This window comes from Citrus sinensis, chromosome 4, assembly GCF_022201045.2.
Source record: "Citrus sinensis cultivar Valencia sweet orange chromosome 4, DVS_A1.0, whole genome shotgun sequence".
NCBI lineage: Eukaryota > Viridiplantae > Streptophyta > Magnoliopsida > Sapindales > Rutaceae > Citrus > Citrus sinensis.
In genome coordinates, this window is record NC_068559.1 from 21694229 (window position 1) to 21717628 (window position 23400).

Here is a 23400-nt window from a genome sequence, read left to right on the forward strand (position 1 = left end):
CTAATTAATAAAGATTTTGGCGCCGGATGCAATATTGTTTGGATTTTTTCAGCAGAATTTTTTTTTTCAATTCTCTGTAAGATCAAAATCTTGTGAAAGCTTAATTTCTAGCCAATTCAGAAAAATTGATCTTGTAAATTAATTTGTGATGTTATTAATTACAAGAAAGGTAATTGTGATTAAATTCAAAGTTTCATTTCGGGTTTCCCTTTACTTCTAGCTAAGGTTTCATCTAATTAATATTTAATTAGTCCTAATGCTTTTGAGAATGAGTAATAATACAGCCACAAACTAATGTAGTATCAATTCATTGGTTGAATGAAAATACAAAATAATGAAAATAAATCATGTGGACCAATAGATATTTAATTTAACCAATGAATTGATGTCACATAAGTTTGTACAAGAGTTTGTGGCCGTATTATTACTCTTTAAGAAATAACCTAAAACATTCCTATTGTTAATTCTTTCTTTCATTTTTTAGCGTACAGTGTCCTAATGTGTTTATGAAACCCATTTGCTCAGGAGCTAGGAAATAGCATCATGTTTTATTTCTATCATTTTTTTGTTCTCACATAAATTTTGTAACATCTAAATAAAAAAAGAATTTGTAAAAGAAAATAAAGTGTCCAACATATAGACTCATCAGCCACAAAATATTCGTGCCAAGTTTTCAAAAAGAATTATTGTTGATGCCGAAATCCGATTGAGTCGGTTAGCGATTTGATACCAGACTTCCGCATCAGCATTAAATTTATTTGGTGGAGAATCGGTTGGGTAATTGTCAAGATGTCCTGTGACCACTGGCGATTAACCTGCAAATACCTAAAATCACAGAAGACGGTCAGAGGCGCCGGAAGTTTTTCCGGCGTGAACCCTCCGACGCTCAAGTTAGTTTCTAGGCCTTTCGGAAAAATTTGTGCCACCACTCATGTGGCTTAATAAACATTGCCTTAAAACCCAAAGCTTTTCGAGTAATTTACAAAAAGTAAAGTAGAACGTAAAAGAAAGAATTTTCCATGAGAGGAAGAGAGAAAAAGATCCCCAGGAGAAGAGAGAAAAAATAAATAAATAATCTCCCTTAGGTAACTCCCCAGTCCCCAGTCCCCTCTTTCCCCCTTTATTCTCTCCCCACTCTCATACGTTAAGGATGAGGTCAAAGTCACGCCTCCACTCTCCATTTCTTTCTCCTTTTTCCGTTACCAAACATCAGTCCCCCAGTTTCTAGTATTGAGAGTGAAATGAATTAAGACTGGAAACTAGAAAGTTTATAATTTTTTACAAACTTAAAGCCTTAAGCAACTTATTTTCCTTCCTCTGCTGACCGCGCCATGGGTGAGCAGGTATCATCAATTTAAGGTTTTATGACTTATCTAGAGCATGTTTCAAGGCTTTTAACCTTTAACTGACTTAAGCAATTTTAAGCTACTCTTATCGGTTTAAGATCTTATGCCTTACCTAGAATAGGCTTTAAGGCTTCTAACCTTGCACTTGCTTAAAGTCTTATGCCTTACCTAGAATAGGCTTTAAGGCTTCTAACCTTGCACTTGCTTCAGGTCTTATGCCTTACCTAGAATAGGTTTTAAGGCTTCTAACCTTGTACCGACTTAAGCAACTTTAAACAACTATTGTCAATTTAAGGTTTTATGTCTTACCTTGAACATATTTTAAGGCTTTTAATCTTTTACTAACTTAAACAATTTTAAACAAGAAAAGAAAAAGAATGAATGATATTTTTTTTTCAATTGCATCTATTCTATTTAAAGTCATATATAATCCAATTCAATCAAGAAAGATTGAAGCAAAACTCGAACTGTGATGTGTATGTTATCGATTCATAGACTGATTTTTCGAGGAAGCATGCCCAATCAAAGAATTAATCAGGGATCTGGATTTATGTCCATATATGATACCGTTATCATGCTTAACAGTCAATAAATGTACACTCTTGTCAAAGCAAGTAAATGACTTATTGTATAATACTAATAATAAGAATATGGACCTCATACCGTTGCATGTGAGATTTCATGAATAATCATGCAAAAGAATCAGAAATTCTAGATAAATGTATGACTTGACGACCAAATTGAAGCTTGATTACGAGCTAAGTGAGTGTACTGATCTAATTCCGAGTATTTTTCGGTAGACTCCTGAGCTCTTTCTGAATCCCGAGGTGCCTTTGGACATGGCACTGACAACAATTTAAGGCAACGGATTTGTTTCATATCTTGCGGTCATTTTGTCGAACGTCTTCTGTGTGTTATTTTGCATCACTACTTCTAAAAATCCTCTCTAATCACCTGTTTCAAAAATTACAAACTCCACATCTCTGCATCCAATCAGTAATTAAATCCTCATTCCAAATGTTTTAATCCATCACAATTATGCTGAAACCATGGCATAATCCGATTGTAAAAGTGGATGAGATCTTAGCATCTAAACTTGGAACTTATGCAAAACTTTAATGGCAAGCACATGACCAAAAGTTGCCTATACAGCAATAAGCATGTGGGCACTAGTTTGTGATATGATTTCATATATTCAATATATGTTTATTTTAAACTTGTGCTCTGTAATCAATTTCTCATGCTCACGTAAATGAAATGATAAATTGGAACGGTGAGAAGCACACCGAACTTCTCCGATTAGTATCATGTTAATCCACAGATTTTACTATATTCATGCATATAAATTAAGCAAACTCAAGCTAATTGTTCCATTTGATTTTCTACTGTGGAATAGATCAACTGTAATTCAGTCCCACCAATCAAGAAAACCAAGGCGATTGCATGACTTTCATTGACTAAGTGCATTGACTAAATGCATGCATGCTTGTTTAATCGGTCAACATGCTTAAATTGACCAAATTTACGATTTAAACAAACAGCTCTTGGAATGGCACAATTGAATCCGAGAATTAAAATAAAATTAATCATCATTAGACTCATGGAGAAATAAATTTAAGCAATACCAAGATTGTAAGATACGAAATTGATCATTCAATACAATAAATCACGCATATAGATAAGTAAATTGAAGGCAATTACCGATTTGAAGCTTGCAAACATCAGAATTGTGTTACTTATTACCGATTAATTGGATTTTCTTTGGTGGATTCGAAACTAAAATAGAACTTGCTCTGATTCGTGCATGATAATATCCTGCCTTCGCTATGATAGAGATAAAAGTTTGGCTTTTCGTACCGTTTCCCCACAGACGGCGCCAAATGTTGATGCCAAAATCCAATTGAGTCGGTTAGCGATTTGATACCAGACTTCCGCATCAGCATTAAATTTATTTGGTGGAGAATCGGTTGGGTAATTGTCAAGATGTCCTGTGACCACTGACGATTAACCTGCAAATACCTAAAATCACAGAAGACGGTCAGAGGCGCCGGAAGTTTTTCCGGCGTGAACCCTCCGACGCTCAAGTTAGTTTCTAGGCCTTTCGGAAAAATTTGTGCCACCACTCATGTGGCTTAATAAACATTGCCTTAAAACCCAAAGCTTTTCGAGTAATTTACAAAAAGTAAAGTAGAATGTAAAAGAAAGAATTTTCCATGAGAGGAAGAGAGAAAAAGATCCCTAGGAGAAGAGAGAAAAAATAAATAAATAATCTCCCTTAGGTAACTCCCCACTCCCCTCTTTCCCCCTTTATTCTCTCCCCACTCTCATACGTTAAGGATTAGGTCAAAGTCACGCCTCCACTCTCCATTTCTTTCTCCTTTTTCCGTTACCAAACAACTATTACACCATTTTTAAATTTTGGTAAAGTTCAGGATCCTAGACTGTCAACCTGAGCAAACTTCTAAAGGTAATTAAATCTGGAAATTTGATCATATGACTTGACTGGTCGGGTTAAGTCACTCCAGTAGTCCGCAACTATATGAAAAGCAGCATCAACACCCTCTATTATATCCGCAATATCCACTCCTAATTTCATTGCCTTGAAACCTCGATATATTTTCTGATTTGTGATTACTTGAAAATCTACTGCAACCATAAACATGCACTAATGCTTATGAAATATCCCTTAGATTTATTCTTTGAACTTCATAAAGATTTTGAGTTGTTCAAATATCTAACCACATACGAAAATTTTGATCGCCGTCAAAATTGTTGCAGGATGAGGAAAATGGGGAGAACGAATTTGAGTTTGTTAACGGAATGAAGCTAGCCTGGGGCTTTTCTTGCAACCAAGGTAATGAAATTTTCTTGGCAAAAACTATATGCACTTGTGAAGGTGTCATGGAAATTTTACTAATATCAAACAAAGTATTACAAGAGAATAGGCCGGGTGTGTGTGGGTGTGTGTGTGTGTGTGTGTGTGTGTGTGTGTGTAGGGTAATGTGAGGGATCGATATCATATTATACAGGACCTTCATTTTGCTTTTTGATGTGGTACTTAAATTACTTTTAATTCCTGACTTTAATTTTTAGGTTAAATTGATGCCACAAATACTTGGCTCATGCAAAGAGGTGAGATATTAACTGAATGGTATATGGTTTAAATCCGCATCATTAATTGTTATACCATTCACAGTTAAGGCTCTTTACCCCTCACAAATGACGTGTTTAGTGGGGATCGAACCCGAGAGCTCTTCCCACAAACTCAGCCTGCGCTGCCAACTGATCCACAACCATTTGGTAGTCTTTGATTCTTCTTAATCTTAACTGAAGTGGGCATCCAAAAAACTTGAGAAAACTACATAAATTAACTAAGAGAACTAATACTAGGCTAGGCTAGTCTTGGGGGCACTTAAAATGAGTTTCCTAATTATTCCAAAACGCCCTTCATGAACCAAAGTTTTAGGCGGCCAAGTAATCAAACTAATTAATTCTCAGATTAATTATTCGGAAATCTCTACACTGTCGGAAAGAGCCCTTCACCCTAAAGACCAATTTTGGCGCCAAGACCCCCTAGCGGTGATAATTTGATGATGTTGCCAAGTTCTAATTGTATCAGGACACAAATATTTCGAATAATCTGAGAATTAGATTTGGCGCTAAAATCCTTTGTTCATACGGACTAGGATTACTTAATTCTACATATACTTCATAAATAGGATGGCCACAACATTAACTGTAAAGCTTTCTTGAATATCTGTGTTCAATTTCTTTTGTATCGTTTGTGTCTGTTAATCATACAATGATGATGGTCGACAATCAAAACGGTGCTGCAGCAGCAGCACAAGCGGTGGTACCGGAGATGCCGGCAAGCTGCAAGAACAAGATTGAGGAGATGGGCGGTTCAAAAGTTGTGCTGGTCATTCAGCAAAAAGTTGACACAAAGTGATACAAGAAGCCAATCCTCGATTCTCCATACCAGAAGGACAGATAATGAATGATTTTCTTGAGGCGGAGGAGGAAGAGTTACTTGTTGATAGAAACCAACCAATGCATAATGTAAGATTGATCCACCCATGTGTGAGTAAGGTGACGAATGTGACATTAAAGAAGTGGCACATGACCAATGCCTGTAATTATAATCTCAGAGGATCTTGGCATGAACAAGTTGTGGGCGACGCTGAGAATGCTCTTCAGGATGGAACCATGGTGCAACTCTATGCTTTCAGAAGACTTCAGGATAATAATAATGAGCTTTGTTTTGCTCTTGTTAATTTAGATCTTCTCAATTAGTAGATATCCAGATAAACTAATTAAGTTTTATTCTATTATATATACATTATTATCTTTTCATGAATGAAATTCTCTCAAATTATTTGATTTCATATTGTGGTTTTGGTTCATTAGCTTCAAATTCTATATATATATATATATATAATCATTCTTAGGTTCAGGGCACTCATTTTTTTTAATGCGGACACTCTCTTAAATCCCATGACTTAAAAGAATGTCTGCATAAAAAAAGAAAAAATGAGGGCATCCGCACTAAAATAGGACTATATATATACACACACACACACAAAAAGTTTTCAGGCACTTTTGCCTTTTAGGTACTGTTAGATTACAGTAGGAGCAAACATGAATATTGATCAGTTAACAATGGTCAACCATCAACTTAAAAGTCAAACTAACGGAATGACTTTCCAAAATTCTGAGGGAAATTTGATGAATGTTGATTTAAGTGGGGGCTAAGCAAAATTTAACCTGAAAGACAATCATTTTAAATTCATCACTGAATTAGTAGTTCCGCAGTGAATCATACAAGCATGTCAATCTAAGGAATAACAAGCGTCTGTCAAAAGTGCTTTCACAACTCTGTTTGCATGTAAAAGCTTCTAAAACTATCCGCGCAATAAAGAGATAATATGACAGAACCTGACTTTCAACAAGCATAACTTTGATGTGTGCTACAAAAAGTATTAATGAAACCTTTGTAATGGCCATTGTAACCACCAGACTTTCCAAAGACTAGCCAAGCTTCCCAATCGAATAGCCACCCTAAACCTGAAAAAATGAAAAACATCAGACGAACAAATATAATCTCAGAATATAGAAAAGAATAGGATAAAAAAAATCAGATTATTTTAACTCCCAAAGATGTCCGATGTGCATTAGATTGAATAATTATTCACTCTGTTTCATGGTCTTATTCCAATTTGAAGCAATATTCACCATCAGGCCATACGTAAGTGCTGCGAAGAATGCACGGGGACAAATCATAATCAGTCTACTCAGGACAAATATTTATCTCTCTGTGATTCACAAGGGCTCTATACTATAGACCATATGAGAAAGTCATTTATCTATCCTGCCTCAATAGTGAGAAAAATAAACCTTAAACAACCTTAACCTAGATTATGTTGCGAGATAAGAGTAAATCCGTTATCACTAAAACTAAAGTGACTAGTATTCAAGTAATGAAGTATTGTACTTGCTCGAGCAAAAATATTATAACTTCATGTTATTTTACCTTTTCTAACTCATTCTTCCTTCTCTGCCTGCCACACCTCTTCCTGCATAAGCAGCTAGTGAAACAAGACTATCTACACAAACAAGTGTATCACGACAACCTTGCGGGACACCATGAATCGTCACCTGATCAGCAGCTTTCTGACTTTGTGGGTCATACCAATAAAGTTCCCATCTATTTATATCATCATCTTCTTCACCATACTTAAACTTATCCACTAGAACTTTGTCTTCACTCTTTGAATAAGCCAATGCTTTCACATAATCGCCAACACTTCGGTGAAAAGAAAACGCTTTAGTCCAACACCCCTTCAATACCCATATATCGACAGGTTGTGGGTAATTACAAAGGCAACTGAAATAGAGACATCCACTGAAATTGCCCACAAACATAACAAGTACATTCTTTTTATCCTCTAGATGAGGCAGTGGCACTTCTTGAAATTCCTCACTTTCTAGATTAAATGCGACAATCAGATTTTCAATATCATCTTTAGGATTGTTCGTTACCAACCAATGTACATGACCATCCGCAAATGTACCATCCCAACCGTGAAGAATATAGTAAGGGAAGTCGACTCTGATCCGTCTCCAAGAATTACTTCTCAAACTATAAACAGAAACTTCAGTATACTCGACATTTTCTCTAACAAATTGTACAAGTCTGAAAACTTTGTAGTCATCATTAACAGCATCATAACCAAACCCATCAACAACCCTGTGAACCTTATCTTTCAAATCACCCCAAAACTTGGGTAGTATTAGATGTTCCTTGGTTGATGGATTCCAAAAAGCTATGCCATTTTCATCATTTTTGAGAGCAATCAATCCATTGCAAGAATCAATAATTGGAGTCCTCCCTTTGCAATTCTTAAAAGGGTGATCAAGTTCTACACCAAGATTCAAAGAATCCAAGCTTGCGGAGAAGATTTTACCGTTCCAGTAGCGTGATGAGTCTAAGATAGGAGCTGGTGTACCTGAAAGAATGAGGCTGAGATTGGTGTTGGTTTCAATGGAGCGTTTGAGATGGATCTTTATGAATTCTTGACTGTCGATTAAGCTACAAAACGACTTCGACGCGCACTTGAAACGCAGCAGACACTTAATGGATAGCCGGCTTAGTATGTCAATGTTTATATCCGTCGGGAGCCCCGCCATTGTCAGCCGTAGTTACAGGCAGTTATGAACACGAGATGTTTGATAAAATGCTTGAGAAAGGGTTGTGGGCTTTTGGCTTTTCGCTCTCTCAAATTTAGCCGTGAATGAGATGAACTTTCAGCTTCCGTGAAATTATGTTTCCTCTTTTTTTTTTTTTTTTTTCCATATATCTTATAATATATATAGTTTTTTTTTTTCATTTATATCTCAAATCAGGGCCTTTCCATAAGTTTCTATCATAAGTTTTCAATAATTATAATTAAAAATAAAATCATTTACTTAAATTTTTTATTTTAAATTAACAAAATTTAAAAACTTTCAGAGAATTATTATTATTATTTTTTATCCTCATTCATCATTTCGCTAACAAACTATTCTGACTACAATTACGTAACTGACAAATGATTAAATGAAAGCTAGTGCTTGACACACCGACAAACTCAACACATCTTCTAAATTCAGAACAATCGCAAATATTATCATTCGGGATAAATTGAGACAAATCAAATCTTGCTTGTTGGCAAGTTTTAAGCGGCTCCAGAAGTTATCTATGCGGATCATGTGTCCCATTTATCAATCAATGTTTCTAAGTCAGGCCTCGAGGTTAAAATAATTTCAATATAACCAACCTTCGAGCACTTAAGTACGTGATAATTGCAAAGCAACTTTACAAGGTTTTATGGTCATACTAATAATTAATTTCGCATACGGTAGATGCTGTACTAACAAATCCAAGTTAATAAACCATTTTCGCTCAGAACAACGCCTTATTGTATCAGGACAAGATTTATCTCAATATTAATTAGATTGATTAATCTCATTGGAACATGTTAATAATGTCTACGTACTCTTCATTGCAAGCTAAAACCTTTAATCCTCCTTAGAATTTGAAAAGTAGTTAATTAATTCAAGTAATAAACTGCATTCACTCAGTAGATATTTTTCTAGAGGCTGAATAGGAGGAGATATTTGTTGATAGAAAGGAACCAATAGAAAATAGTAAATTGATTTAGCCATAGAAGAATAAGGTGACGAACATGACATTGAAGAAATGAAATGATAAAGAACCAAAAAGATCAATGAAAGTACCCAAGCCTAACTACAAGTATAAGGGTTATGCTTGAGCTACGTAACCCATGCAAGCCTTGCATGGCACATTCAAGACATGTATCACGTGAAGTTTGTGTGTGGATGCTTACCGGAGCAATAACAGTTGGATTACCACGTCAAGTGATCATTGCAGATTTAGCAGGGAATCAAATCTTGGTTGTTACATTTGATTTGAATTCTGCTGCGAGTTTATAGCTAGGCGATATTATCCTTAATTTTATTTACTAGATTTGAGCCAAAAATCTCGGTTACAAAGCAAAGTATTGTTATGCTTACTGTTATAAATAAGCTCTAGTACTGAAATAAAAGTCATGCAGAAATTATCTTAAATATTTGTTTGTGGTCGTTCTCACCAAAAGCAGAACAACTATATTACTTGCAATTGTTAGCAAGCATCTGATTGGGACCATATCATGAAACATAGACAACACCTATATTTTTAGGCTTTGTTTGGGATTGAGGTTGGGTAGCTGCAGCTAAAAAGTTATGTTGATATAATTTTTTACTTGTATGATGAAAAATATATTATATCTTTAATAGTTTTATCAAAATAATTATTTAAAAATTACATTTACTACATACTATTTACATTTGTTTCATAGTTATACCTTTTTTCGACAACAGCTGTTGTTGCGTAAGCGCAAGTTGAGCAATTACTAATATTATGGTGACTGCTACTTCTAGAAAAATATAAATGTGACAAATAAATATAAAGAAAAAATAGGACACAATAATTTACGTGGCTCGACTATAGCGTACATCTACGGGCAAATACTAGAAGATAATTTTACTAATAAATGAAAATTTACAAAATTGAAACCCAATACCCAATACACCAAAATAGATCCTCACTAGAGCACTCAAGTAAAAGTTCTCTTAAATCTCTCAAATTGCTTTACTTACAATTGCTCTCAAGTCTCAACTCTCACAATTCTGGGATGGATTTAAAGCTCTTCCTCTCCTCTCTATTTATAGGGAAGCAATGCTTACCTATAGCTTTCCAATTTGGCTACAATTTGCTAGTTTGACAAATTGAATTTAGAATGAAAAATCAACTTTGGTGGGCACCAAAATCTTCATGCATGCATGGCTTCAATTTGTCAAATATTTGTGCACCAACCTCCAATTTGTCAAGCCAAATTGTATGGAAAAATCAGCTTTGGTGGACTGACTTTTCAATAGCTATATCTTAAGAGGTACAACACCTCAATCTCAAATAAAATCTCAATCTCAAATAAAATCTTAATCTCATTAAAACGCGACATAATTAAGTAGTGGAGGACCCTGAAAATGCTCTTCAATATGGAACCATGGTGCAGCTCTATGCCTTTAGAAGACTTCAGAATAATAATATATATTGAGCTTTGTTTTCCTCTCATCAATATAGATTTTGTTAATTAATAGGGATATTATCATTCTTATACCCTATAGATGCTATGTTATCAAAAATACTACAATACTTTGAGGGTGTATCAATCGTCCACCCTAAATTGACAAAAGTTATATGTCGACCACCAAACCGTTAACTGCCGTTTGAAAGTTAACGGAATGATAGTGAATTGATGATTTTACCCTTAAAAATTATCACTTGTATACCCTTAAATTCTTTTATTATCACTTGTATCTTATGAAAAAATCAAATTACCCCTCTGGCGTTATCCTATTTAAATGGCAAGTAACGGTTTGGTGGACGGCAGATACATTTTCTTAACTTAGGGTAGACAATTGATATACCTTTAAAGTGTTGTAGTATTTTTGATAACAGAGTATCTATAGGGTATATGAATGATAATTTCCCTAATTAATAAGTAGAAATTCATATTATTAGTCAATAAGAAGTTAATATCTTTCTCATTGATTTTTATTCTATCGTTCTTGTAGGGGTTTTAATTTTATTATTATTTTTAATACTCCTTAAAATGACCAATTTCGAGAAACATATTCATTTTTCTTTTGAAAATGGACCATTTCGACTAAGTTACGCATAAGTCTTTGATTCTTCTTAATCCTAGGTAAATTGGGTGTCCAAAAAACTTGACAAAACTAAATAAATAAATTAATTCTTGTTTTCACTAAGTGAAGTGGGAATTCAACACTGCAGATGATGCATCGTCTGAAAAATAAACCGAGATGATGTCGTGTCGTCTTCATCTAGTAAGTGAAATGATTGGTTGTTTCACTTCAAAAACATAAACGACGAGTTGTAAATAGTATGCACCAATGCATACTATTTACACATGTCGGTTGCAATAATATACAGGATGACCGGTCATGTTTTTACTCCGCTTCTTCGTGATAGGTCGTTTTAGTATGAAACCATAAACGAGAAATCGTCCAACATGTTTATGCCGCTTAAAATATTTTCAATATTGATTATCACTACTATTGTTATTTTCATAAGCATCAGTATAACTCTTGTTGTTATGATTATTTTTATTTTATTATAATAATAATTATTATTTTTTTCATTTTTATTGTTACTATTATAACGGATAATAATAATACTAAGGATGATAAATAACTAATGTCATTTTGGCAATTTGTAACAGCCCGTGTTAGTTCCTAAACAAAGTAAGTACACTAATGGCAACACAACCTTTCATTCGCAACGAATATGAAGAAGAAAAAGTTTTTTTATGGTGCAATGATGTATTTCTATCATTGAAGTTTGTTATCTTGTTATTTTACTGTAAACATATAAACATAGTTATTGTGTAATTACCAGCTATAGTTGTAATTTGAATTGTTATTATAATTGCAATTGTGTAAATCATCTATTGGATGGCAAATAAATGATTTTAATAGTTATATAACTAGTAACCTAATAGATCATCTTCCCACAATAGTCAGGACTCAAATTGGAACACAAACATCATGATGACTCCCCTTTTTTTGTGTGTGCGTGTACTTTTCTTTGTCTTTTTAAACAATTACAATTGTAATGATTATTGTTCCACGTAACTGCTAAAGAAACAAACAATCGCTTACATTCACTAAAATCATTTGGATTCAATGCTGCGAATGACGCTTTGTTTGGCAAGAAACCAATAGGACGTCACGTCCTCTTGCATCTAGTTGGCCAAATCTTGCATCTAGTTGGCCTTTGGCCAACAATGCGTCATTTTCCCTCAACATATAAACGATGAGCCGTAAATGGTATGCGCCATTGCATACTATTTACTCATGCCAGTTACAATAATAGATAGGATGACCGGTCGTTTGTCGTCTATGATCATTCACGACGCGTTGTATATGATTTTACAGATCCTTGCAACTTCGCCTATAATTAAGTTCGTAGAACCTTACTAGCTACGTTATCTGTCTGTGTGCAGCACATTGTTACTATTTGTGAGGATCTGATTAACTCTATACCGTCTTTACGGCGTTGCATAGAATTCTCTGCTTGTACCCCAGGGGGAAAGATGAAGTTCAACGGTGGATAATAAATAAGTTATAGAGCTTCATCTTCAAAGATTTTAACCAAGTAATTGATAATGGAATTGCACTAAATCGAAGCAAAGACTCGTAGTACAGACCCAACTTCACTTCATTAGTATCTGAAAAGGAGCTAACGTAGACCAAGAAGAGAAGCAGAACAAGAGATTATAAAAGATAACAGACCAATGTATTACGGATAACGATCTTTAGTAAGCTAACGTCTTTCTCACTGACATTTATTCTCTCGCTCTTGTAGGAATTTTATTCTCTCGTTCTTTAATAAGTTAACACGTTTCTCACTGATTTTTATTCTCTCGTTCTTGTAGGAGTTTTATTTTTATTTTTATTTTTAATATTCCTTAAAAATGACCAATTTCAACAAGTTTACGCATAATTCTTTGATTCTTCTTAATCCTAAGTGAGGTGGGCATCCAAAAACTTGAGAAAACTAAATAAATAAATAAATAAATTAATTAATTAATTCTTGTTTTACGTGGGTACTTCAAATTAGTTTCCTAATTATTCTAAAAAGCCCTACAGGAACTAAAGTTTTAGGCGGCCAGCTAATCAATCAAACTAATTCTCGGATTAATTGCTCGGAAATCTCTACACTATCGGAAATACGAGGATTAACTAATATCCTACAAGGACTACGATATTAGTTAATCCTTTTCTCATAAGGCCTAGGATTAACTAACTCTATATATACTTCAAAAAAGGGATGGCCATAACATTAACGGTAAAGCTTTCTTGAATATCTTTGTTTGATTTCCTCGAATCGTTTGTGTCTATTAATCATAGAATGGTGATGGTCGACAATCAAAACGGTGCCTCAGCAGCAGCACAAATAGTGGTTCCTGAATTGCCGGCAAGTTTCAGGAACAGGATAAGGGGAATGGGTGGGTCAAACGTTGTGCTGGTCATTCAGAAAAAATTGACACAAAGTGATACAGGAAGCCAATACGATCGATTCTCTATGCCAGAAGGACAGATAATGAATGATTTTCTTGAGGCGGAGGAGGAGGAGTTACTTGTTGATAGGAACCAACCGATACACAAGGTTAGATTGATCCACCCATGCGTGAGTAAGGTGACGAATGTGACATTAAGGAAGGGGCACATGAACAACGCCTCCACTTATAATCTCAGTGGAACATGGCGTGGAACTTGGCATAAACAAGTTGTGGGCGACTCTGAGAATGCTCTTCAAGATGGAACCATGGTGCAACTCTATGCTTTCAGAAGACGTCACAAAAATATTAATGAGCTTTGTTTTGCTCTTGTTAATTTAGATCTTTTCAATTAGTAGAAGTTCAGATTAATTAATGAAGTTTTATTCTATTATATATACATTATTACCTTTTCATGAATGAAATTCTCTCAAGTTATTTGATTTCACTAGTGTGGTTTCGGTTCACCAGCTTCAAATCCTATAAATATATATATATAGCTATGCACATATATGCACACACACACAGAAGTTGAAGGCACTTTTGCCTTTTAAGTACTGTTAGATTACATCAGAAGCAAACAGGAATATTCATCAGTTAACTATGGTCAACCATCAACTTGAAGGTCAAACTAACCGAATGGGGTTCCATAATGACTTCCCAAAATTCTGAGGGGAATTTGATGAACGACGATTTAAATGGGGGTTGAGCAAAATTTTACCTGAAAGATAACCTTTTTAAATTCATCACTGAATCAGTAGTAGTCCACAGTGAATCATACAAGCATGTCAATCCAAGAAAATAACAAGCGTCTTTCAATAGTACTTTCACAACTCTGTTTGCAAGCAAAAGCTTTTAAAACTATCTACGCAACGAAGAGATGATATGACAGAATCTAGCTTTCAACGAGCATAACTTTGATGTGTGCCACAAAAAGTATTGATGAAACATTTTCAATGGCCATCATAACCACCAGACTTTCCAACGACTAGCCAAGTTTCCCAATCCAATAGCCATCCTAAACCTGAAAAACCGAAAAACGTCAGACAAATACATATAACCTCAGAATATATAAAAGTATTAGAAAAAAAATCAGATTATTTTAACTCCACAAGATGTCCTACGTGTGTTAGATTGAACAATTATTCACTATGTTTTATGGTCTTATTCCATTTTGAAGCAATATTAACCATCAGTCTATAAGTAAGCGCTGCAAAGAATGTAGTATGTACAGGGACAAATCATAATCAGTCTACTCAAGACAATACTTATCTCTCTATGATTTCAGAAGGGCTCAATAGTATAGACCATATGAGAAAGTCATTTAAGTATCCGCTTCAATAGTGAGAAAAATAAAAGTTAAACAACCTTAGCCTAGATTATGTTGCGAGATAGAGTGAAGCCATAATCATGAAAACTAAAGGGACTAGCATTCAAGCGATTAAGTATTGTACTTGCTTCAACAAAAATATTATAGCTTCACGTTGTTTTACCTCTTCTAACTCATTCTTCCTTCTCTGCCTGCCACGCCGCTTCCTGCATAAGCAGCTAGTGAAACAGGACTATCTACACAAACAATTGTATCACGACAACCTTGCGGCACACCGTGAATCGTCACTTGATCCGCAGCAGCTCTCTGATTTTGTAGGTCATACCAAAAAAGTTCCCATATATCTATATCATCTTCATCTTCAGCATATTCACAATTATCCATTAAAATTTTGCCTCCGCTCTTTGAATAAGCCAATGGTTTCACATAATCGCCAACTCTCCGGGGAACAGAAAAAGCTTCTGTCCAAGATTCCTTCATTACCCACACATTGACAGGTCGTGAATGATCATACAAGCAACAGAAATAGAGACGTCCACTAAGAGTACCCACAAACATAACAAGTACTTCGTTTCTATTCTCTAGATGAGGCAGTGGCACTTCGTGAAATTCCTCACTTTTTAGATCAAACGCGACAATCAGATTTGCAATATCATCTTCAGGATTGTTCGTGACCAACCAATGCACATGACCATCCGCAAATGTACCATTCCAAGGGCGTCGACTCTGATCCGTCTCGAAGAATTAGATCTCAAACTATAAACATCAACTTCAGTATATTCGACACTTTCTCTGTCAATATCGGCTGCATCTAGAAGCTGCATCTAGAAGCTTTACATAAACAAAGAATGGTGGCACATGGCTTTGAAGATGGAACACGGTTTTCACCCACCAAGCTTTGATGAACACGGTTTTGAAGAAGATTTTGATACCCACGGCTTTGACTTTCTTGGCCATCATTTTGCTATAAATACTAGTGCAAATGAAGAGCTTATTCATTCCATTTTTAGAGAGCAATTTAGGGAGTTGAGGGAGAGTTCAAGAGCTTGCATTTATAAGCTCTTGTTATAGTGATTGAGAGAGTTTGGGTGTATTGGGATTTTTAGAAAGTGAGCTAAAATACTACAATACTTGTAACTTCTTTTCACTAGTAAAATATTTTCCTTCTGTCTTCGCCCGTGGATGTAGGCTAAAAGCCGAACCACGTAATTTCTGGTGTCCTCTAGTGTGCTTGTTCTTTATTTTCTTCCAATTTTATTTTAGCTGCATGTCTGCTTCACCCACCAATTTCCTAACAGTGGTATCAGAGCTATTGGTTGTATTTTTTAGAGTCAGGAACTGTTCACGTAAGGGGTACTATTCACGTATACGGCACTGTACACGTATACGATACTATTCACGTATACGGTACTGTTCACGTATATAGTTTTAATCACATAGACGGTACTATTCACGTATACGATATTATTCCCATATATGGTACTATTCACGTATACGGTACTATTCACGTGAAACGGTGGAAGCGATCCAAGAATTTGGCGGTGCAAAGCAGGGAATAATGGTGTGAGTAAAGCAACTGTGGTTTTGTACATGTCTAGGAAAGTTCTGTCACAAAGGCGATAAGAGCTTAAGGAGTCTGGGTTTTAAGTGGGACCATTGTGACCCCTCCAGTCTTTCCTAGGAACTTTCCTAGTGTGCATTCTCACACATACTCACAACTATTCAAGGTGGTATACTAGCTTGTGTGCAGTATTTATCAACAAAATGGCGGCAAAGTATGAAATTGAGAAGTTTAACGGAAATAATTTGAATTGTTCACGTAAGGGGTACTATTCACGTATACGGTACTGTTCACGTATACGATTTTGATCACATAGACGGTACTATTCACGTATACGGTATTATTCACATATACGGTATTATTCACATATACGGTACTATTCACGTATACGGTACTATTCACGTGAAACGGTGGAAGCGATCCAAGAATTTGGCGGTGCAAAACAGGGAATAGTGGTGTGAATAAAGCAACTGTAGTTTTGTACATGTCTAGGAAAGTTCTGTCACAAAGGCGATAAGAGCTTAAAGAGTCTGGGTTTTAAGTGAGACCATTGTGACCCCTCCAATCTTTCATGGGAACTTTCCTGGTGTGCATTCTCACACATACTCACAACTATTCAAGGTGATATACTAGCTTGTGTGCAGTATTTATCAACAAAATGGCGGCAAAGTATGAAATTGAGAAGTTTAACGGAAATAATTTTTCATTGTGGAAAATGAAGATGAAAGCTATATTGAGGAAAAATAATTGTTTGGCAGCAATTGGAGAAAGGCCCATGGAGATAACTGATGACAAATGGAACAAGGTAGACGGCAACGCCGTTTCTGATCTACACTTGGCACTTGCGGATGGAGTATTATCTAGTGTGGCAGAGAAAAATACGGCGAAGGAAATATGAGATACTCTCACAAAATTGTATGAGGCCAAGTCACTACACAACAAAATCTTATTGAAGAGAAAACTCTATACTCTTCGAATGGCGGAATCTACAATGGTGACCGACCACATCAACACATTGAAGACTCTATTTTCACAACTCACAACGTTGGGTCATAATATAGGGGAAAATGAACGTGCAGAGCTTCTACTTCAAAGTCTACCAGATTCGTATGATCAACTCATCATCAACCTGACGAACAACAATCCAGTGGAGAGTCTAGTTTTCAACGATGTTGCAGCCTCCGTATTAAATGAGGAGAGCAGGCGGAAAAATAAGGAAAACAGACAAGCAAGTTCGCAGCAAGCAGAAGCGCTATCGGTGACAAGAGGGAGATCAATGGAACGTGGCCCCAGTGGGAGTCAAAATCATAGTAGATCAAAATCCAGAAGTAAGAAGAATGTTAAATGCTACAACTGTGGCAAGAAATGGCACGTCAAGAAAGAGTGTTGGAGTAACCAAAAGAAAAGAGAGGGCAAAGAACCTGAGTCATCAAATGCTCAGGGATGTGTAGCAAGTACCTCGGATGATGGCGAAATACTCTACAGCGAGGCAACAACTGTTTCAGAAGGCAGAAAACGATTGTCTGATGTCTGGCTTATAGACTCAGGAGCTACATGGCACATGACCTCTCGAAGAGAATGGTTCCACACATATGAACCTATCTCAGGAGGATATGTATATATGGGTAATGATCATGCCTTAGAGATCGCTGGTATTGGTACTATCAAAATAAAAATGTTTGATGGTACAATTCGCACAATTGGGGAAGTACGACATGTCAACGGCCTGAAGAAAAATCTATTGTCTTTGGGACAAATGGATAGTCATGGGTACAAAACTCCTGTGGAGAATGGAATTATGAAGATTGTTAAAGGCACGCTTGTATTGATGAAGGCAAAAAAGATCAGTGCTAATTTATACATGCTTAAAAGAGAAACACTACAAGAGGCTGATGCGTGTGTCGTATCAAATGGAGAAGAGTTAAGGATGATGTGGCATCTCAAACTTGGTCACATGTCAGAACAAGGTTTGAAGATTCTCTCTGAACGAAAATTGTTTCCGGGGCTCAAATCGGTAAGTTTACCATTTTGCGAGCATTGTGTTACAAGTAAGCAGCATAGATTAAAATTCAGTAGATTTATTGATAGAAGTAAATGCATTCTAGACTTGATTCATTCTGATGTTTGGGAATCGCCGGATATATCCATGGGAGGTGCAAAGTACACGATGACTTTCATTGATGATTATTCCAGAAAATGTTGGGTGTATCCAATTAAGAAAAAGTCAGATGTATTTCTTGTGTTTAAAGAATACAAAGCGCAAGTGGAACTTGAATCTGGTAAAAAGATCAAGTGCTTGAGGACAGACAATGGTGGAGAATATACAAACAGTAAGTTTCTTGCTTTCTGTAAACAAGAAGGTATTCAGAGGCAGTTCACGGTGGCATACACTCCTCAATAAAATAGAGTGGCAGAGCGGATGAACAGAACTCTTACAGAAAGAATAAGAGCTATGTTGAGAACTGCTGGCCTACCCAATTCATTCTGGGCAGAAGCAGTCAAAACTGCCTGTTATATAGTAAATCGATCGCCATCTACAGCTATTGGGCTAAAGACAGCAATGAAGATGTGGACTGGAATGCCAGCTGATTATTCCTACCTACATGCATTTGGATGTCCTGTGTACGTGATGTACAATGCCCAAGAAAGAACAAAAATGGATCCAAAATCTAGAAAACGTATCTTCTTGGGGTATGCTGATAGAGTAAAGAGGTATCGTCTGTGGGACCCCACTGCCCACAAGATTGTCACCAGCAGAGATGTTGACTGGAATGCCAGCTGATTATTCCTACCTACATGCATTTGGATGTCCTGTGTACATGATGTACAATGCCCAAGAAAGAACAAAGCTGGATCCAAAATCTAGAAGATGTATCTTCTTGGGGTATGCTGATGGAGTAAAGGGGTATCGTCTGTGGGACCCCACTGCCCATAAGATCGTCATCAACAGGGATGTTATCTTTGTAGAAGATCAACTGCAAAGGAGAGATGAGGATGATGGCACTACAAAAGAAAAGTCAGAGATCGTGCCAGTATATGTGGAAAATAATCTAGAAGATTCAGATTCTTCTGAAGCAACACCAGAGAACGAGGAACAAGAACCAATCAAGTCCGAGGCTACAGAAGTTCGTCGGTCAACTCGTAAGAGACGGCCACCAACATGGCACTCAGAGTATGTCACAAAGATCAACGTTGCATACTATCTTCTAATGGAGGATGGAGAGCCATTAACTTTCCATGAAGCTTTAGAAAGCTCAGATATTGCTTTGTGGATGACAGCAATGCAGGAAGAAATTGAAGCTCTACACAAGAACAAGACATGGGAACTTGTACCACTACCACGTAGAAGAAAAGCCATTGGAAACAAATGGGTCTACAAGATCAAGCGTGATGGCAATGACCAAGTGAAGCGGTATCATGCAAGATTGGTGGTGAAAGGATATGCTCAGAAAGAAAGCATTGACTTCAACGAGATATTTTCGCCCGTGGTTCGACTCACAACAGTCAGAATAGTCTTGACAATGTGTGCTACATTTGACCTACATCTAGAGCAGTTAGATGTGAAAACCACATTTCTTCATGGAAAACTTGAAGAAAAAATATATATGCTCCAACTAGAAGGTTTTGCAGAAACAGAAAAGGAGAACTTGGTTTGCAAGTTGAACAAATCTCTATACGATTTCAAACAGGCGCCGAGGTGTTGGTATAAGAGATTTGATTCTTTCATTATGAGCCTTGGATACAATAGGCTCAGTTCAGACCATTGTGCATATTACAAGAAGTTTGAAGATAATGATTTCATCATTTTGCTGTTGTATGTGGATGACATGTTGGTAGCAGGTCCCAACAAAGATCGAATCCAAGAATTGAAAGCACAATTGGCTAGGGAGTTTGAAATAAAGGGCTTGGGACCAGCAAATAAGATTCTAGGGATGCAAATTCACCGAGACAGAATAATAAGAAGATTTGGCTTTCGCAGAAGAATTACTTGAAGAAAATCTTGCGACGCTTCAACATGCAAGATTGTAAGTCAATTTCTACCCCACTTCCTGTTAATTTCAAATTATCCTCAAGTATGTGTCCTAGCAATGAAGCGGAGAGGAAGGAGATGTCTCGAGTACCGTATGCATCAGCAGTGGGAAGTTTAATGTTCGCTATGATATGTACAAGACCGGACATTGCACAAGCAGTGGGAACAGTCAGTCGATACACGGTGAATCCTGGTGGAGAGTATTGGATAGCTGTGAAGAGGATTCTGAGATACATCAGAGGAACCTCAGATGTTGCATTATGTTATGGAGGATCAGAGTTTACTGTCAGGGACTATGTGGATTTAGATTTTGCAGGAGACCTTGATAAAAGGAAATCAACTACTGGTTATGTGTTTGCACTTGCGGGAGCAGCTGTAAGCTGGGTTTCGAAACTGCAGACCGTTGTGGCATTATCTACAACAGAAGCAGAATACATGGCAGCTACACAAGCTTGCAAGGAAGCTATTTGGATACAAAGATTATTGGAGGAGCTCGGGCACAAACAACAGAAAATTCCTGTATTTTGTGACAGTCAGAGTGCCTTGCACATTGCAAGGAATCCAGCTTTTCATTCCAAGACAAAGCACATAGGAGTTCAGTATCACTTCGTTCGTGAAGTAATGGAAGATGGAAGTGTGGATTTGCAGAAAATCCATACCAAAGAGAACTTAGCAGATGTTTTGACCAAGCTGATAAATACTGATAAGTTTGTCTGGAGTAGATTCTTTTGTGGCCTAGCAGAAACGTAAGCAACATGATTATGGCGAAGCAGAAAGGATGGTGTGGAGATTGATTGATTCTCAATCTAATCTCCAAGTGGGAGAATGTCAATATCGGTTGCATCTAGAAGCTGCATCTAGAAGCTTTACATAAACAAAGAATGGTGGCACATGGCTTTGAAGATGGAACACGGTTTTCACCCACCAAGCTTTGATGAACACGGTTTTGAAGAAGATTTTGATACCCACGGCTTTGACTTTCTTGGCCATCATTTTGCTATAAATACAAGTGCAAATGAAGAGCTTATTCATTCCATTTTTAGAGAGCAATTTAGGGAGTTGAGGGAGAGTTCAAGAGCTTGCATTTATAAGCTCTTGTTATAGTGATTGAGAGAGTTTGGGTGTATTGGGGTTTTTGGGAAGTGAGCTAAAATACTACAATACTTGTAACTCCTTTTCACTAGTAAAATATTTTCCTTCTGTCTTCGCCCGTGGATGTAGGCTAAAAGCCAAACCACGTAATTTCTGGTATCCTCTAGTGTGCTTGTTCTTTATTTTCTTCCAATTTTATTTTAGCTGCGTGTCTGCTTCACCCACCAATTTCCTAACATTCTCTACCAAATTGTATAAGTCTAACAACTTTGTAGTCATCATTAACAGCATCATAACCAAACCCATCAAAAACCACATAAACATTATCTTTCAAATCACTCCAAAACTCGGGTAACATTACATGTTCCTTGGTTGCTGGATTCCACAAAGCTATGTCATTTTCATCATTTTGCAGAGCAATTAATCCATTGCAAGAATCAATCATTAGAGTCTCTCCTTTGCAATTCTTAAAAGGGTGATCAAGTTCTAGACCAAGATTCAAACAATCCAAGCTTGCGGAGAAGATTTTACCGTCCCAGTAACATGATGAGGGTAAGATAGAAGCTGGTGTACCTGAAAGAATGAGGCTGAGATTGGAGTTGGTTTCAATGGAGCGTTTGAGATGGATCTTAATGAACTCCTGGCTGTCGATTAAGCTACAGAATGACTTCGACACGCACTTGAAGCGCAGCAGACACTTAACAGATAGTCGGCTTAATATGTCCATGTTTATATCCGTCGGAAGCTTCGCCATTGTTAGACTGATAACTGAAATCTAGCGCTTGATATAACGAGCAATTCAACACGTCTTCTGAACTCAGATTCAACAGCAAATATCATCATGTGAGCTAACTTGAGAGAAATCAAACCTTGCTTGTTAGCAAGCTGCGGGTTGAGTGCCGCAACTTGAGGAATTATCGAAATGGATCGTGTGTCACAGAAATTATCATGTCGGTTGAGTTCTATGAGAAATAAATGTTTAAATCAGGCCTCTAGGTAAAATGAGTTTCAACATTATCAAGTTTTCGAACCGTTAAGCAATTAAACGCATGATACAGAAAACCTCTATAAAATAAAATTGTTGGAATGTAAAAGAAAAAAGATTATCTTAGCGAGAATATTTGTTTATCCATAAATAAATAATTTATTAATTTATCAGAAAATAAATGTTTGCTAATTTATGAAGAGTTTTATATTTAAATTACTTGTGTCATCTTAGTATGTGTACTGCTCCTTTAACCAAGATTTATGTATGAATTTCAAAAGTTGTCATGTATATCCAAAAGATATTAATAAATGTTAGAACATCTACATAGTAACCTAAAAAATTAACGTAAGTACATTATATGTAGACATAAAATTGACGCACATACTTTTAAAATTCAATAGCCTAGAAGATAAAATATTTCAGCTGTATAAAGTTATTGAACATAAACCCATTAATACATCGATTTTTAGTATCAAATCATTAGATGCATACTTTGGAAAATAGTTTAATTAAAAAAATTGAGGTTGTCAATAAAAAAACTTCTTAATAATATGAATTTTATATATTAAATAAATTAATAATTTTATATTTGAGTACTTATTAATTTATATTTTCATTGGGTCCTCAAGGATTCAAAAGAATATCATAAGAGTCAGACTGTTGACGCCCATTTATTAATTTCATAAAATCTCTACCTTGTTTAGGGATAGCAAAATTACCCACAAACCTACCCAAACCCACCAGCAAAAACCCTCCCGCTGCAGGTAATTTTGTGGGTTGCGGATAAGTTTGGTATTTCAACTTAAATCCACTGCGGGTTACGGATTGATTTGGTATTAAGAAAAAATTTGTTGGGTACCAGCGCGGG

At 36.2% G+C, this 23400-nt stretch overlaps 2 protein-coding genes across 5 annotated transcripts in view; both read right to left on the reverse strand.

Moving 5' to 3' along the window:
- Positions 1–6105: 6105 nt before the first annotated feature.
- Positions 6106–22548, reverse strand: LOC102607858 (F-box protein CPR1). The gene is made up of 3 exons (XM_006484549.4): positions 22118–22548; positions 6877–7852; positions 6106–6410 (listed from the first exon to the last, which is right to left on the reverse strand). The coding sequence occupies exons 1-2, from the start codon at positions 22296–22298 to the stop codon at positions 6882–6884; spliced, it is 1152 nt and encodes a 383-aa protein (XP_006484612.2). The 5' UTR covers positions 22299–22548; the 3' UTR covers positions 6106–6410; positions 6877–6881.
- LOC102607467 (F-box protein CPR1-like) overlaps positions 6879–23400 on the reverse strand; it is a 29824-nt gene continuing 13302 nt past the window's right edge. Inside the window, exons 3-4 of one of the 4 annotated variants that reach the window (XM_052439994.1) lie at positions 15025–15067; positions 14125–14555 (exon numbers count right to left, since the gene is read on the reverse strand). In XM_052439994.1, the coding sequence (XP_052295954.1) occupies positions 14550–14555; positions 15025–15067 (49 nt within the window). In that variant the 3' untranslated portion in view covers positions 14125–14549. Of the gene's footprint in view, positions 6977–14104; positions 14556–15024; positions 15125–23400 lie in introns of those variants that run through there. The other 3 variants (XR_371242.4, XR_008054201.1, XM_052439996.1) reach the window with 3 other exon arrangements.